Here is a 17,833-nt window from a genome sequence, read left to right as displayed (position 1 = left end):
GTTACACGGACGTGAAGTTGGCATGGAAGCCCTTTCTCCTGAATCATAGAACCAGAGGGCAGCGGTAATGTGGAAGGACTTTAGAGTGAGGCATAGCTTAATCACTGAGCTTATCTGGGTTTGAATATGTGGTTTCTTATGGTTTTTTTCCGGGTTCAACTTGACTCATCCATTCAGATTCAGATTAATAAACACTTCCACAGCACGAACTCCACCACCCACAGGGGCAGTGTATTCCATGTCGCTTTAAATGTAATTACAACTAACGCTTTCCACATTTTAAGAGAAAGGCATGAAGAAAACCAACACTGTCGTTTGAATCCATGAATGCTCACTATGTTCACACCTTGGTTTTCCTAGCGAAATAAAAATGTGTGGAACAAACTGGATGGACACCGTACCTTGGCTGGGGAATTGAGTAACTACAGAATTCCTCAATGCAGAATCCTTCAGGCTCTACTGATGTGGAGCACTGTGTGAAGCGCTGGAGTGCTTGGCTGATGGTGACACTGCAGATAGGAAACAGGCTGCGTTTTCCTTCATACTCAGTTTACAGTGGTGGTTCCAAGTTGCACTACTCTGCTCAGAACAAGCCTGTTTTAAGGAACGTGCAGCTGGGGCTGACCGTGGACAGAGCTGAAGTTCTGTTACATCTAAGGGCAGCCTTCAACTCCTGGAAGCAGAGAGCAGCCTGAGTAGAGAGAGTTCTGTACAGGGCTCAGTTCTGTCACTGTTTTCTCCCTCTGTTCTTTCTTCTTGTTTTTCTAGGGTAGCATGAGAAAGTGTATCTGTAGCTGATGTGAAGAAAGGGGGATCCAGTGTCTTTGAAAAACAAAACCAAACTCTGAAACCTCTAGGAAAGGCTAAGATTTCACATTTTGGATGTCATCCTTTTTTATTTTATTTTTTTATTGAAGAGTGGTTGACTTACAATGTATATCAGGTGTATAACAAAGCAATTCAGTTACCATATATATATATAATCTTTTCAGATTCTTTTCCATTATGTGTTATTACAAGAAATTGAATATCGTTCCCTGTGCTATATAGTAGGTCTTTGTTGTTTATTTTATATAGAGTGATGTGTTTGTTATTCCCAGACTCCTAATTTATCCCTCCCCTGCCCTTTCCCCTTTGGTAACCATAGTTTGTTTCCTATGTCCGTGAGTCTGTTTTTGGTTTGTAAAGAGAAATTGTATGTTTTTTAAGATTCCACATATAAGTGACATCACGTAATACTTGTCTTTCTCCGTCTGACTTACTTCACTTAGTATGATCATTTCTGGGTCCATCCATGTTGCTGCAAATGGCATTATTTCATTCTTTTTCATGGCTGTGTGCCTTTGGATATATAAACCACATCTTCATCCACTCATCTGTTGATGGACATTTAGGTTGTTTCCGTGTCTTGGCAATTGTAAATACTGCTGTGAACATTAGGGTGCATGTATCTTTTCGAATTAAAGTTTTCTCCAGATATATACTCAGGAGTGGGATTGTTGGATCATACGGTGGAATGTCATCTTGACATGGAGCTTTAAAGGGGGCTAAAAGAAGCAGAGAGAAAAGATAAGAAAAATTCCACACAAATATTTACCTTTATACAGTTTACCAAAATATGTATAGGAGGCTTTAGGTAAGAGATTGGCTAATAAAAAACATATATATTCTTTTTACTGCCAAATGGCAGTTTGTGAATGACATCTCATCAACCTGGCTAAAAGAAAAAAAACCCACAGAGATAAATGAAAATAAAGATTAAAACATTTGTTTAAAAAGCATTTACTCTATAAATAATTCTTCATTTTCAGTTTGATTCATTTTTTATTCAAAACGATGACTAATCTGCCTTTTATATACATTCAGCTCCAGGAATGATCATTCTGCAGAAAAAAAGTAAACAGTTGAATTACCAATACAAAAATTAATAAATGAGATAGCATCAAGCCATGTCAGGTCAGGGTTTTTTTTTTGGTTTATTAGCAGTATTTTCCCCAGGATACTTAATATGTTTGTCTGAAGAGCCAAATTCACCAATTTCCAAAACTCCTTGGCTACTAAGAAAAGTTTTCATTATCACTCGGAGGAGGACTTATTCTGAAAAATTCAGGCCTTAGCAGTCACATATTTGGATAATACTTTTGAAAATAGTGACTTGTGACAATCCCTCTATTTTGCAGATTGTAGTGGAAGAGGAGGTTATTCAAACTTTGTGTTCTGACCACCAGACACACAATTCCTGGCACCCATGGGCTACCATGTAAGTGAAGTTGGGGTAAGAGTACACAGAATAATAACTGCTGTTCTTTGTTTAAATATTTTTTGCATTTTAAAATTTGTGTATTTTACAATATATTTTTAAAACTGAAGTATAGCTGATGTACAATATTATATGTTACAAGTATACAATTTAGCGATTCACAGATTTTAAAGGTTATACTCCACTTATAGTTATTGTATAATATTGGCTGTATTCCCCATGTTGTACATACATCTTTGTAGCTTATTTTATACCTGATAGTTTGTACCTCTTAATATTCCACCTCCATCTTGCCCCTCCCCCTCCCATCTCCCCACTGGTAACCACTCGTTCCTTCTCTACATCTGCGAATCTGTTTCTTTCTGGTTATATTCACTAGCTTGTATTTTTTTAGATTCCACATGTAAGTGGTATCACATAGTATTTGTCTTTGTCTGACATTTCACTTGGTATGATGCCCTCTAAGTCCATCCATGCTGTACACCAGAAACTAATACAATATTATAGATCAACTGTAGTTCAGTTAAACAGCAAACAAACAACTCATTTAAAATATGGGCAGAAGAACTGAACAGACGTTCTTCCAAAAGAGGAAATGCAGATGGCCAACAGAAACATGAAAAGTTGCTCAAGATCACTAACATCAGGGAAAAAGTATCATTTTTTTAAGAAGAGGAAACAAAGTGCTTTGTACAGAGTAAATAACACTTTTAAAACCATTTATTGTGTCTTTGGGAAGGGACTAGAGAGGAGAGAGAAATCAAATGTCAGAAACGTGTTTGTGCTGCGCGGTGAATTAGGACGCCCTCATCTGAAACATCTAAAAGCCAGGCTGCCTCCAGGGACCTGCTGTCACAGGTATGATAATCCTGAACAACACAGACAGAGTCACATGGCCCCTCCTCCCTGGCTGCCTTCCAGAGAAAGTGAGGTCAAACTTCCCGTGACCCTACCTACCCAAGGCAGACGTAGTCGGACTTGGTCCTTCAGTACCACAGGTACCTATTTGTATTTGTACGTACCAAAACCAAGTATTTGGTACACAACCGCTGTTTTATCACAATCACTGAGAATTATAAGCCCGACTTTACTGGGCAGGTCGTCCAGATAGTTTTCTTGGTCTTTGAAATGTCTAGGGGCCGAGGCGGAGTTGGCACTCTGTAGGTTCTGTGTTGCTGGAAGGAGATCACCAGTGAGTATAGACCACCAAGTCCCCCAGCCGCCGCCTCCTGCCCTCCCCCGGCCTCCACAGGGAACAGCTCCCACCGATCCAGTCGGCTGACAGTTTCTCAGTTTCCAACTCCTTCTCATTTTGAGAGTGTCAACTGAATTCACATAAGGGTGTTCTGCAAGGGAGAGGAGAAACAGGTTGTGACAGTTTGGCTTTTAGTTGTAATTATTCTACATTGGAGAAAATGGGACACACACCTATAGTTACAGATGCTATTCCAGTTTTTCTCTCTCTCAGAAACTGAATATGTACTACACAATATAGCTTAATACATACTATACAATATGTTCCATCTTGTAACATCAGAGAGCGAAGTTTTCAGAACAGCTATGTAGAACCTATTTTATTACAGACTTACGAATTTCAGAGGGCCAGAGTTTTCTTTTTGAAATAATACTTTGCTATTCTTTACTCTTTTAAAAAAGGTTTTTGGGGTTGGATTTTATTTTATTTTATGAAGGTACTGGGGTTTGAACCCAGGACCTTCTGCATGCTAAGCATATGCTCTACCCTACCCCCAAGACCTGATTCCTTAAGGGCATTAAATGTAATAGTCTTTGGTTAAGACCACAGTACATACTATTTACAATTCCCTCTCCTCCCCAAGAGCCCAGACTCCCAACGTGGCATCAGTGAAACAAGTCCTTGTTTTGCCGGCTACTGAGGAGGTTACCACTTTGGAGGCCTGGGGTAGACATGGAGGTGGACTGGAGTCAAGGAGCCAGGACGGTGTGAAATGGAGTCAGAAAACCTGGGTTCAGTCCCCACTTCACACTTGGGACTTTGCCTTAATTACTTAACAGAGGGTAAAACCCGGGAATGATACACATCATCTGTGATACACATTTCCGTCGAGCACCTCAAGTGCTGCTAATAATTGCAAGGGGAATAAAGCTAACGTCAGGCACCGTTCCTCCAGCACCGCGGGGATGTCCAGGAGCCGGTCTCGGAGCCGGTCTCGGTCCCCCACGTTCGCTGACCCCGAGGGGCGGCATCCCCCTCCCGCTACCACTGGGGGGCGCGCCCCCCGCGGGGCGAATCTGAACCCGGGGCCCGCGGGGCCCGGCGCGCAGCGCTTTGTTCCCGGCGGAGGCGGCGCTTCCCCGCCCGGAGGTGGGCCCGAGCCCCGCGCCGAGCTGGCGCCGGTGACCCAATAAAGCGCGCGGGCGGCGCGGCCCCGCCCGGCCCGGCCCGGCCGGCACACTCCGCGGGTTCCGGCGGCGGCAGCGGGTGCCCAGTCCCCACTCGGCGCAGCCCCGGGGCCGAGCAGCCAGCGCGCCGGCGGGCGGGCCTAAACGAGCCAGGCGGGAGGCGGAGCGGCGCGCAGAGGGGCGGGGCGCGGCCGCCCGGGTCCGCCCGGCGTCTGGAGCCGCCCTCGGCCCGCCCCCCTCCCGCGGCCCGCCCCTCCCGCGCGCGTCCACCGGCCGCCGCTCGCGCCGCCCCTGGAGCCGGAGCCCGGGCGCGCAGGAGGAGGGGGCGCCCAAGATGGCGGGTACGGGCCCCGCGGCGGGCGGCGGGCGGGGGCGCGGGGCGGGCCGGGCGGCGGGCGGCGGGCTGACGGCCTGTCTTCTCTCCCCTCGGCCAGACCTGTCGCTGCTCCAGGAGGACCTGCAGGAGGACGCGGACGGATGTGAGTGGCGGGGCCTGGCCCGCGGGGCGGCCGGGCGGGCGGGTGCGGAGGCCGCGCTTGGGGAGGGGCGGCGGGGGCTGCGCGGGGGTCGCGGCCCGCTCTGCCGTCTCGGGAGCGGCCCGCGGCCTGGGGACGCAGCCCGGCGGGCGGAAGCTGGGAGCGGGCCGGGCGGGTCCCGGGGAAGGCGTGTCCGGTCCGGGCGGCCGCGGCCGAGCGGGGACCCCACGCGCCCGCCCCGCGCTCCCCGGGAACCGACCGGACTGGGGAGGTGGGCGGCGTGACCCAGCGGGGCCGGCCCGGCCGTCCGCGTTTCATCCGCGCGGAGGCTCGGGATCCGCCAGGCCTCTCCCATGTCTCGGCCCCAGCTCTCCCGGAGATGGTGAAGTTCTGAGTTGATTCTTTAGCTCGAGGTCAAAAAACCCCACAAAGTTGAACACTGTTTCCAGAATAGTGTCGGAAGGGAATCGCTGGTTCTGTGTGTGCTAACTCCGGCAGGTACCTGGGAAATTGTTCTGGAGCCGAAGCGATAACCGAGGTGCACTCCGCGGTGTATCTGGGGGCACGGCTGCCCGATGCTGAGATTTGCTGTGGCTCGTGTATGGGCGGGCGGTTCACAGATGGCTGCAGCTCCGGGTCGCGCCTTTAGATCTGTGTGGTGAATCCTCAGCATCTCTCCTGTGGTCTCCCTTGCTCGAATTAGGCCCAGTTTTTAAATTACTGGGTGTTTTGAGTGAAGTGAGGGGAATTTCCTCTAAAGAAGGATTCTCTAAGAAGAGTAAGTATTCTTAAAGGCGACAGACCATACGTAAACTTGCCTCTAGCGAGGCCTGGCTTTGTTTTTGTTTTTTTAAGTAAAGAGCCCTCTTAAGGGAGGAGTGCTTGCGAGTTGAAGCCTGGCTTTTCCAGTTCATTTAGTGTTGTACCCTAGGACCCTCGTCTGCCTACTGGTAAGTTTGAAATGTTAGGCAGCTTGTGATTCCCTGCTAAGTTAGGGCTGGAGAGGTGGCTCGGGTGCTTCTCATGCTTATACTTACGTCCAAGGTTTTGTGGGTAGAAGATACACGCCTTCCGCAGGTGTTGAGGAGCGTCCTGAGCAAGACCTTCTGTGTCTTCATTTATGGTCACTTAGGTGCCCTGCACTCTTAAAGGTTAAAGGATGAGCTGTAGTGTCCTTGACCCTTAAGGAGCACAGTGTAGAAGGGAAGGCACACCTGGGAAGAACTCAGCAATGATTTATTCATGACCCTCAAGACTTCTGCTGGGCACGCAGGATGTAGCATTGAGAAGGATGGCCACGATCCATGCCCTCTAGTGGTTTACAAGCAGTTTTCACGCAGGTGTGATAATGCAGATGTCAGAGGCACCATAGAACAGTGGTTAATAGACAGGATGCAGGAGCCAGGCTGCTTTGTTCCCGTCTTGGCATCGTCACTGTGGACAGACTCATAAGACTCAGCCTCTCGATGACTGAGTTTTGTCACTTGTAAATAGGCACGATGAACATTACCCATCTTACAGAGTTGTTTAGTTGTTAACAAAAGTTAACGCATGTGCAGCGCCTAGACTATGTACTGGTAAGTAGTGACTGTTAACGCGTTTGTTGTCACGAGTAAGGAACGAGGGAATATTGGAGGAAAGTGCACGGAAGGGAGCCTGGGTCTTGAACCTTACACCACTGGCTTTGTATATTTACAAATGCTGCTAATGCTTGCAGTTAGCTTTTTAAAGGTCCCGTTAGTTGCCAGTGCATTTTAATTTAGGATTAAACGAGCCATTTGAAGGTGTAAATAGTCTATTTGCATATTCATAATTTGAAGGCTTTGTTAGAATGATGGCTTATTTTTCTTAGTGGCTACAGTTTTTACAGGTGGGATCTTTACCCAGAATATTTGGAACAAGAGAGCTTGGAACCTGTGGCCAGTAGAAGGACCACTTGGTGTCTGCCGTGGAGGGATGAGAGATGAGGGGGGCGTCAGGCCAGGGCAGGATGGGTGGTGAGGGAGTGGAGAAGCCTGTCACATCCTGGAGAAGCTGGGAAGGGACAGGACTAGAGATGGTGGAGAGTGGAGCTTGGGCTGCCGTCGCAGCCACACTGTGTCCTCTGAGCCCATCTTCTGTTGGCTGCACTGGTGCCGGCTGCTCCGGAATCCTTCTGCCCCAGTCCTGCCTCTTGGCCACGCCAGGTCCAAGTCAGCCCTGGAGAGGAGGGTGAATCAGGATCTGCTCAAGCTCTAGGATTGTGGTTGCCTTTCCAAAATGCAGACCTAAACTGAGACAGAAGAGAGAGTAAATACCATTGTACACATTGTGAGCAGCCAGGGGTCCTGTGGGAGGACCCGGGCGGGGTCTGGATGCTGAAAGGGGGGCTTTACCAGACCTGCCTGAGGGTCTCAGCTCATGTGTTTAACTTGTTTAAGCCCTTAGGTCTCTGTGTAGAGTCAGTAGAAAGCGGGTAGGTTGGGGAAGAGGATTGCTCAGAGACCAACCTGACTGGTGCTCTTGGAGAAAAAGAAACAAAATCCTAATGTGTAAAAATGGTGCCCTGTGTGTAATTCTCAGAAAAGTAAGTAAATACAATCATCATAAGGTACCATGAGAGTTAAGTTTAGGAGAACAGTGCATTGGAAAAGTGTAAGTTTGTTTGTGCTTCAAGGCGACACTTCCAAGACCGTCTGATGAAACGCACTTTGACTTTCAAAGTGAAAGCAGACAGGTGATGTCCTGTATGCAAAGGCGTGTCAGCAGAGTGACTTCACAGTCGGGTGCACCCTTCCTTTTCTTTGAATGGTGGGAGGCCGCACAGAATTACAGAAAGGCTTTCAGAGAAGGAAATTTTAAATTTCTGTTGTCACTTCTTCAAAGACGGCAATTCTTGAAGTTGCTGGATTTCTGGAAGAGGTGAGATGGGAGTTGAGATACAGTAAAATCGATGAATTGACACTTGTAAAAATAATTTCACTGGGGGGAGTTTGATTAAAATTTTAATTTGTCAGAGTAATACGTTGAAGAAAATTGTTTTGAAAGTAAGATAGCATAACACAGGTTTACAGTAGCTCTCACACCCAGCAGTCACATGACGTGTAGGCACCAGTGTTCAGACGTTAATAAAAAGGGACTGAGTTATTCTCTCAGGGACAAAACTCCTAAGTACCAGCCAGAATTTTAAGGCCTCCTGATTCTGAATGTTGTATTTTACATACAATTTACAACATCCAGGCTCGCGTAGGTGACTTACTTGTACCTGTGCTTAGGTTAACCTCCATGTTCCACAAGGCTTAACTTTACTCGGAGAGGGGATTCGAATGAGGCTCGGGTGCAGAGCAGTTGACTTAGCTGTGCGTTAGCTCCTCGTGGAGCTGTCACCTGCGGGACGTGGAAGGGCTTCAGGAGCTGCGTTGCGGAACATCCTGAAATAGTGAATTAACGATGTATCTGGAAGAAATTGGGTGTAACTGCCCGGGTTGTGCTCCTTTCAGAGAGTCTCTGGGCCCTCCATGACTTTTGAAAACTGAGTTTGTTAAGCTTCTTAGAGCCACCTGGGGAGGTGAGACTTGCAACATTGGGGCTGTACCCGGTGGTGGCCAAGGAATCAGTCAGAACCCCAGGAAGGTGCCCTTGGAAGTCTGCATAGTTAGACGTGTTGTTAAATAGGGACTTGGGAGAGTGAGTCATGGACTTGTAGCATGTTCGGATTGCTACCAGCAAGACTGGACAGGCAGAATCTTTCTTTGCAGGCAGCATAGTTGGTGTCCTAGAAAAGAGTGCTTCACAATGGCCCTGGTGGTGCCTGCATGCGTACAGAATCAGTTAATGATGCCTTGGGTCACAACTCCCTGTACTGAATTTCTTTAAGAAAAAGGCAGAGTCCTCTGTAAGTATGCATGTCCGCTGTGTGGGCTTGTAGCTGCGTGACTCGGGGGAACAGCAGACACCTCGGTGCCTCGGGTTGCTTTGTTCTGCCTGCCTGTGGAGGAGAGCTGGCCCTGGCTGGGGCAAAGTCACTAGTTTGCTGATCATGGTTTCATTTCTGATCCTTTTGTGAGAGTTCCTCCTCTCATCAAAACAGAGAAAGTGTAATTGTTGATTGGACTGTTGTTACTTCACCCCTGTGTTTGCCTTATATTCTGGAATTTCGGATTTTCCTCTCTTGATGACGAATAATTTTTGCCATCCGCTTCATGACAGGGTGGGCAGTTCCTGCACTTGAGTTAGGGCGTGGTTTTGCTTTTAACTTGGCTCTGAAAATAAAACTAACATAACATTTTGGGAAGAAGGGAGGGTGGCCCCTGTGGGATTCGGGCATTGGTTGAAAAGGCCGTGCTCCCTGGACCTTTTCGGGGGCTTCTGCACAGACTTCCAGGGGTCCCCCCTCCTTGTCCATCCCCTGACTCTTCTAAGTCAGTCTCCTTAGTCCTCTTCTCTGTGGCTTTTGGAGCAGATGCATTTTTCTGGCCTGGCCCAGCTGATGCCAGTTGGGTCGGTGTTGGGTCGTCTGTCGTGCTGCAGTTCTGGGGTACATCCCAGTGTGGGTTTGCATTGGGGAAAGAGCTCTGGCCCACCACCCTCTGGACCAGGGTTCACCGTGTGACCCTGAGCAAGTTACTTCACTTTTCTGAGAGGTTCTGTCTTTAAAACGTTGGTGGGCTTGGGGTTGTTGTCAGTGTTCGGCTGTCGCAGAACAGATCTGTGTGCTTGTGTATGTTCTTTCTCTTGGGTGTGGACCTGAGAGTGGTGTGGCTGTGTAGCTTTTTAAGAAGCACCAGACTTTCCAGAGTGACTGGAGGTTTCATGGTCCTGCCAGCAGTGGGTCAGAGTCCAGAGTCCTCCAACCTTTGCCAACACTTGGTGTGGGCGGGCTTTAGCTTTTTAGCTCATCTAGTATGTGTGTTTTTCTTTGTGGTTTGAATTTACATTTCCTTAAAGATGGATAATGCTCATCTTTTTCTGTGCTCATTTATTATCTGTATGTTTCTTTGGTCAAGTGTCTGTTCAGACCTTTTGCCCGTTTTTAAATTGTGTTATTTGTTTTCTTGCTAAGTTTAGAGAGTTCTTTATATATTCCAGATACTGATCCTTTCTCAGATAGGTGATTTGCAAATATTATTTTCCATTCTTTGACTTTCTTTTCATTGTCCTAGTAGTGTGTTTCGAAGAGCAGAAGTTCTGAATTTTGATGTTCTGTTCATTGTTTTCTGCAGATGCCCTTTCTCAGGTTGAGAAAATTCCCTGAGTTGACCGAGACCTTTCTTGAAGTTAGGAATGAGTGTTGGATTTTGTGTCAAATGCTTTTTCTGCATTTATGATTTTTTTCTTTTTCAGTTTTTTAATTCAATGAATTACATTGATTTTTTTTAAGTCATTACTTTTTTTTAATGGGAAATTTCAGAAATACACAAAAACAAATGAGCCACCATACACACACCACTTAGTGTCAACTTCTATTTATCCGCTCTAACACCTGAACTTCTGTGGGGCAGGAGAACACAATCAGAGTATTTTAGAGACATCTCAGGAGTCACTTATTTTAACGATAAATATTTCCCAAGGCATATACCTGAAGTGTGATGTTCTAATCTGTGAATGGAAGCCATCTAAGATTCTTGCAAAGTCTGGCCATTTATGAAAGTTTAAGTGATTAAATTCTTGAGACCTTTTCCTTGCTTGTGCTACTATAATAAAGTCCATGTGTATAATTACTAAATTCACTTTTCTCTTACTGTTGCTTAATCCAGATTAAGAGAAGCAGCATCTTGCTCGTTACCATGCTAAGCACGTTTCACCCTTTCAGCTCAGCCTCAATGTAACACAAGACCGTTGGTAAATAGAAGTTGGGTTTTATATATTAAATTGGTTTGCTGTGTCATCTAGAGGGTCACATGAACTTTAAAAATCTGAGTTGTACTGTGCCTCTGGGGAGCCATCGATTCCAGAGTTACAGGAATCAGGAGCCAAAGGACATGATATAGTCATCCTTTTCCTGAAGCATGAAACTGTTTGGGCCCAAGGACCTGCCGATAAAGATGGCTTGGAGGCAGAGGCTGGAGTACAATTCAGACCGGTTAGATTTTAATGTTCTTTTTCAAGATATCATCTGACATAGCTCTTTAACTCACTGCAGAAGGGCAGAAGGGAAGTGGGAGGAATTTCTAGATTTTGTTCATTTTTAAAATCACCACTTGTTGTCATACTGTGTGTCAGGCAGTGTGCTGTAAGTTGGCTCGTACTAGTCCCCTATGAGGTTGGCAGGCCCACAGCTTTACAGACGTGGTGCCCAATGAGACTTAACCTAAACAGTTACTCACGCGGTCACCCCTCTCGCAAGCGTTAGGTTACACTCGGAGTTGCCCTGCACAGGCTTGAGCAGTCTGGTGCTCTGTGTCACTGTGCTCTTCCTGCCTTCCAGGGTCAGCCTCCTTTAGTTTACGTCCTGTTTCGGTTGTTTAACCTCCTCAAGGTTCCGAAGGATGTGAGGGTGACAGCACATTCCAAGCATCTGGTGGGTAAAGTAATTCCGTCTAGAGTAGCTCCTGTCATGGGAACATTAGAAGCAAAACAGATGCTTTCGCTTTGTGTTTTAAAACTGATGTATCGGGAAGCCAGTCATTGGACTGAAAGTGGGTGAGAACGTTAATTTAATCTGGTGTTTTTGTTCCTGTCACTACCTAATTACAGAGTGCAGAGTCCAAGATCTTACTGCTGAATTTATATTTAAATTATTTACTGCATTGAGTTTATATTCAAAGTCAGATTTGATATAAATCGCTTTCACACTTACATCTACCAACTTAGTTTTTGGTAGAAATAACTTAAAGACTTCAGATAAATTCAGTACTTCACTTATAGGGGATTTGTATTAATTTGGACCTGGATTAGCTCAAATTCGATATTTGGGTTACCTGTAGAAAAAAGAATTACTAATCAAAGTAATTGGGTAAATAAGACTGTAAAGAAAATGTTTGCTCACTGGAGGAGCAAACAGCACATGTATAATGTATGGGAGTCCGCGCCTGCAGGTGCCCTGATGTGCTGCGTCTCTGCCTGTCCAGTGCCGTGTAGAAAACATGATCTTGGTGACTAATTTGAAAGTAGGTAAACACACAACTGCCTCTTTTTATGTGCGTATATACTTTGGGGAAATGGTTTTTGAACTATTCATAGAGTGAACGTTAGCAAATTATTCCTGCTTAAGTTCAGTTGTGAAATTAAATATACTGTAGGACGGTTTTACACTTACTAGTAAAGAGCATTTCTAAGAATTTAAACTTAATACTTATGTTTGAAGAAAAGAGTTCTGATAAGCGTTCTTAGTTTGTCACAGGAACAGACTGAAACCCGGCCTACCAGTCGCTTGAGCCGCCTAGTGCATTGCATTACATGGGCCTGCAGGTCTGTTCCTTGTCTCTGCCTGTTAGTTTTCCCCCAGGCAGTGACTTGTGTTCCTGCTGGTCACTAGAGCCGGGGCTGGCAAGTCCCTGTGCAGGGCTGACAGTGAGCGTGCCACATGCTGTGGGCCCCGTGGTCCCCCTTGCCGCTCCTCAGCTCTGCCGTGCCGGTGAAGCAGCCGGAGGGGCGAGCGACACAGCTGATGCTTGGGCCAAATGTGCCCAGTAACACCGGATACCAGGACACAGCGGGGCGGGGGGGGGGGCGCTTTACCTGCTGGCCGCACGCGGCCGGTGGCCTGTGCGGGGCCCCAAGTCAAGGGCTGAGACGTGGGTGTTCTTCACCCGGAGCAGAGAGCTCGGCACACGGTGGGCCTTCAGTGACTGCGTGCTGAGATGAATCTTGCTTTTCAGGCCAACCTAAATAAGGCCATAAGCCTATTTGGAGTCAAATAATGAAATAATTTATTTGAATTAAACATGATACTTGAAAACTTTCAGACTAACCATAAGTCTCGCAGTGTCATAGTTCATTCTCCTAAGTCTTTACCTTCATTCAACACTGTGAACGTTCTGCCGATTTGCTCTGTTTTTCTCTGAACAGTTACAGTTACAGACACGCACAGGATGTAACATATACATTACTCTTAGTCGTCTTTGTTGCACGTTTTTAAGAAGTTGTATAGATCATGACCGCAGCCTGTATCTCCTGAGAGCCAGGCTGCTCTCAGTCAGCATCTAATCCAGAAAATGTAACATTGATACGAATCAGGTATGTAATACGTAGTGTGTGTTCACATTTCATCAGTTGTCCACTAACGTCCTTTATAGCAACTGTCTTGCCAATCCAGGCTGCATTTAGTTGTCATGTCTCTTCAGTTTGGAACAACTTCGCAGCCTTTGTCTTTCATGATAATGCTATTTTTGGAGAGGAAATTTGGCCTTATCTTTTCCCTCACTCAGTTCAGGTTATGCTTTTCGGGTGGGGGCAGGAGTGCTGTGTGAGGAATGCTGTGATTTTCTCAGTGCTTCATCTCACAGGGCCCCTGATGTCAGGCCTCCATTACTGGTGGTGGTAATTTAATTTTAACCACTTGGTTAAGGTGTGATGTCTCCACTTAAAGACTCTTTTTCAGTTCACTTTTGTTGTTAGCAAGGGAAATAATTTGACACTGGGGAAATACCCCATTCCCAGACATTCACCCCTGCGTATCAGTGAGTTGATGATTCTTACCTGAATCGGTTCCATTTCCTTCCTGGCTTTCTGCTCTAAGGACCAGCTCACCCTTCTGTTTGTTGGTTTTATTTGTTAAAATATCATCTTAAAGCCCCAAATGTTAAGGTAACTCATAAAAATGATTAAATCTCTATGATCTGTCTTGTTATCTTTGGTTTTCTAGGATGTGAAGACTTGGGAAACAGATTGGGCACATTTAGTGTGACCTTAGCACTGAGGAGGGAAGCACTTGTGGAAGGACCGTTAGCTTTCCCTGTGTTAGAGGATTTTATGGGAGGCGGCATGGAGAATGGAAGGAAGTTGACTCAAGCCCAGCGACGTCCGTTGTACGAAGTCATCAGCTCTCAGGGTGTTAATGTGCGGATGGGTCTCGGGAGGGTCTGAGGGTTTCTGGGCCGCCTTTTCCTGAACAGGTTTTAAAGAGTTCACATGCTTCAGGAGAAGCATAAGACCCTGTTTTTGTTTGTTTGCTTTTTTAGGTAGTAAAAGGATTATCAAGACAGACTGTCTTCAGGGAATTTATGTGTTTGGGGTGGGGAGAGGGAGATAAAATGAGAAAAAGAAGAGAAGGTAACTCAAACACTGCCTTGTCTGGTCTGCGCCCAGGCCCCAGGCTGGAGGGGGATTCATGGGAGGGAGAGACCTGGATTACAGTCGGAAATGCGCCCTGGGTGGCATTTGTAAGTACGTGAACTGAAACGGAGGAGGAGAGGCAAGGCGGGCAGAAGTGGTGTGGTGAATCAGGTGAGCTCTGAGCGCAGAGGTGTTTTGTTGATGTCATAAGTGGATGGCAAGGATTTGACCAGCAGTGCCACTGATTTCGTTGAACTTCCAACTTACGTGTCAAAAATTTTTAAATTATTTTTAATGAGTTTATCAGTCTTTCAGTTTTTTTTTAAGCAAAGAATTGAGTGAATACCTGACTTGCAAAAGTACTGCAGTCTTTAGAGAGTTGATCGCAACATTTCCATCAGTATTTCAAGGGTCCCTTTGCTTAGCATGGGGCGTTTTCCGCCTGGGGGCAGCACAGCATTGAGGTAGTGGGAGGCAGGCCGTTGTGAAAGGGAGAGCCTGAGCCAACCCTCAGGCCCACTTTGTGGTGGGGAGTTCCTCAAAATTACTCGTCTGCTTTATTGGAAAGTCTCTTGTACCTGGTGGGGTTCAAGCACCCCGGTTTTCTCTGAGCGGGAGACACCAGAACCTCTGAGCTGGGGAGTTGGACACTGAGGGGTGGGGGTGCGGGCTACTTCAAGGAGGTAGAATTTTCAGTTCTTAGCAACTGGTTAGAAATGGGACAAGAAAGGTACTTTAAAAAGTGACTGAGGACCTCATGTCGGAGAGCTCAAGGTCACGGGGAAATGATGGTAGTTAGAAAGTCATGGGAGGAGCTGAGTTTTTATAAGATTAGCTTGGACACTTTAATTTTCAGATCACATGTGACCCGGAGGTGGAGGCTATAGGAAGCACCTGCAGACCCGGATACGTGGGGATTCGTGCAGGAGAGCGTGGGGGTCGTCTGCGGTGTAAGGGGTGCTGAAGGCCGCGGATCGTTGACGGGGGAGAGGTGTGTGTGTAGTGTGTATGTGAGGACAGCAGTGGAGGGGAACTCCCTGCACAGAAGGGACAGAAAGAAGCAAGCGAGAATAGTCTGAGACAGAAAATACCCAGGACTGAGTGCGTACTCCCAGAGAACCCATGGAAAGAGAACTTCAGAGGAGGAGGTTGGGATGGGGGGGTGAAGTCCGCCCCGTCAGAGGCTGTGGAGGAGTAAGACAGTAGATCTGGAAGGGCCTCTAGCTTTGGCAGAGTACCCCTAATCTTTGCAGAGTGTCACCAGAGTGGAAGAGGAACAGGACAGACTATCTGTCTCAGCGAGGAGGGGGACTTCGGCTTTAAGGAGTCTGATGAAGCCATTGTAGGGACCAACAAGCTGACGTCCCGGACTCGGTGTTGGGAACAGCCTGTGTGGTCAGGATGGCCCCGCGTGTCCTGTGTCGCTCATCAGGTGTGCAGTACATTCGAGTCTCAGAGCCGTGTCTTCCCTCCACCGTCAGCACCTTGTCTGTGCACTGGCGTCCTGGATGGGGTGGACGTTGCGCCACGGTGGCAGGTCTGTAGACGGGGTGGGCAGGCACTCTGCTCGAGCAGGGCTGTGGTTGTGGGGCAGCGGGCAGTCACGTGTTCCGCCCAGATCCTGCCGTTGTCCTCGTGGCTGTGGGCACTTTCCTTCCCCTGACTTGGCATCAAATGCATGTGTGGTAGTAAGGACGAGAGGAAGGTTACTTTTTGAGGGTAGTTCAAAGGATTTGGAATAGAGATTTGGAGTGTCTGAGACAATTGTAAGTTTTAAGAATAGTAAATTCAAGAGTCCTGCTGAGTGAGCAAGAAACTAGCATGAATCTGTAGTCTGGGCATCGTCAGCGGGGGAGGAGAGGCTATGGTGCAGATGCAGGTAGCTGGAACTGTCCCTGCTGGACTCGAATGTTTACTCCCGAGGGGCCAGCTTCTGCCTCCTCCGCGCCCCCACCGCCCGCTGGGACAGCAGTGTGATGGGAAGTGGAGTGAGGTGAGGCCAGGCTGTTGCCCTGGGGATGCTACCTGGAGACCAAGAGGTGGTTCAGCTTGGAAAAGACATCACCATCTTTGCTTCTCTCTTAATTGAAAAAACAATTGATGGTTTTTAGTTAATGATCATTTAAATCACATTTCATTATAACATAGTTGTATAAGTGTGTTCACTGCCTGGAATTGTCCATTGTTCAAAGGAGATAACTGTTGAATTTGTCACTGCTTAGAAACTCTGAAATGCCATCCCCAGTTACAGGGCGGCAGTGCGACTTGAGCTGCCAGGGAAGAGGAGTCTGCAAATGTAGTAATGGTACTCTAAAAATTAGAGGGTTGAGTTGACTGTGACTGGTCCCCCACCCCTTCCGTATGAGCCGTGTGCCCCACACGCACTGAGTCACTTCTCTTCTCCGCATGGCTGGGGTTCCTCGACTCCCTGTCGTTGGGACTGGCCGCTTGCAGTGCCCTCTTCTGCCCGCCGTCCTGCCCGGCAAACCTCAGTGTGTCTCCCCAGAATCAGCTTGACTTTGAAGGCTGCTCTTACCAGGGCTGAGCTGGAAGCTCACTGCTAACCACGTCTTGTATGTGTGCTCTTAACTCCACGTGCCTTTTCTTGGTGGGGTGTTCATGTCCATGCATGTGTGCACACATGTGTACGTGTACAGTGACGTGTGCACACTTCTTTTCTGCCTGGCACTCACATCGTGTGTGCTGTGCTACGTACCAGTTGAATGAAGTGAATGAAAACATTTAAAAACACAGGAAAACCACACTGAGATTCTGTATCAGAAACCAGTGAGTTGCGGGGTAAGGGAACATTGATGCACTTGCTTGACACCGTGTTAGCTGTCTTACCTTCGCATGTGTGTCTTCAAGTTTTGACAACAAACAAGTATCTCACAGACGAGGAAATGAAGGCAAGTTAATTACATACCTGCATTAAGTCCACGTAGATGGTGCACATGGAGCAGAGCACGACGGTTAACCCAGATCTGTGTGACTTGAAAGAGCCTCTGCCCTTTTCCCAGCACTGGCACTGACGCTGGCGATTAAATCAACCATCCTCAAGTTTTCAGATGAGTCCAACTTCTAAACTTTTCCGTTTTATACAGTTTTCATTAAATTTAAAACAGCTGAAAACTGGGGGTAGGTGGTTTCTGCTGGTGCAGGTGCAGGGGGAGCAGGCTGCGGGGGTGACTGACTGGTGCTCCGTGTGTCTCAGCTGGTGCAGAGGGAAGTACGCAGTTTATAAGTAACGGAGGTAAATGTCTTTGTTTTATTGTTTCTTTCTCTTATCCTCTTTTCCTTGATGTCCTCTGTATTTGCGTGTGACGCTTTCAACTCTTTTGTCATGATTTGAAACTAGAAAGGCCTGAGTCTGATTTATGTTCAGGGCCCTTGAGACTGGATAGATTGACTGACCCGTAAAGACGGGGCTTCAGTTTGTATCCTAGGTTTCTGTTCCAATTAGGAGTTCTGTTCTGTTAGGATTCACTATAAGCCACACTTTTTGTTAAAAGATGTATCA

General features: G+C 47.1%; 1 protein-coding gene and 1 long non-coding RNA gene across 8 annotated transcripts in view; one reads left to right on the top strand and one right to left on the bottom strand.

Annotated features, from left to right (window-relative positions):
• Positions 1-1,766: 1,766 nt before the first annotated feature.
• LOC140689049 (uncharacterized) lies at positions 1,767-4,441 on the bottom strand. 4 transcript variants are annotated; one of them, XR_012063926.1, is made up of 4 exons: positions 4,400-4,441; positions 3,527-3,606; positions 3,218-3,435; positions 1,767-1,883 (listed from the first exon to the last, which is right to left on the bottom strand). It is a non-coding gene; the product is annotated as an uncharacterized lncRNA (long non-coding RNA). The 4 variants fall into 4 exon arrangements; XR_012063928.1 differs by lacking the exon at positions 1,767-1,883 and adding an exon at positions 2,317-3,129; XR_012063925.1 differs by lacking the exon at positions 1,767-1,883 and having other exon boundaries at positions 2,317-3,435.
• A 288-nt stretch (positions 4,442-4,729) lies between these two features.
• Positions 4,730-17,833, top strand: part of PPP4R1 (protein phosphatase 4 regulatory subunit 1) — a 51,086-nt gene continuing 37,982 nt past the window's right edge. Inside the window, exons 1-2 of one of the 4 annotated variants that reach the window (XM_072949268.1) lie at positions 4,730-4,983; positions 5,077-5,121. In XM_072949268.1, coding sequence (XP_072805369.1) covers positions 4,977-4,983; positions 5,077-5,121 — 52 coding nt within the window. In that variant the 5' untranslated portion in view covers positions 4,730-4,976. Of the gene's footprint in view, positions 4,984-5,076; positions 5,122-5,877; positions 5,897-17,833 lie in introns of those variants that run through there. The other 3 variants (XM_072949264.1, XM_072949266.1, XM_072949265.1) reach the window with 3 other exon arrangements.

Source organism: Vicugna pacos, chromosome 24, assembly GCF_048564905.1.
Source record: "Vicugna pacos chromosome 24, VicPac4, whole genome shotgun sequence".
NCBI lineage: Eukaryota > Metazoa > Chordata > Mammalia > Artiodactyla > Camelidae > Vicugna > Vicugna pacos.
The sequence above is the reverse complement of the archived record's forward strand: the minus strand, read 5'-3'. Positions and strand labels throughout refer to the sequence as shown.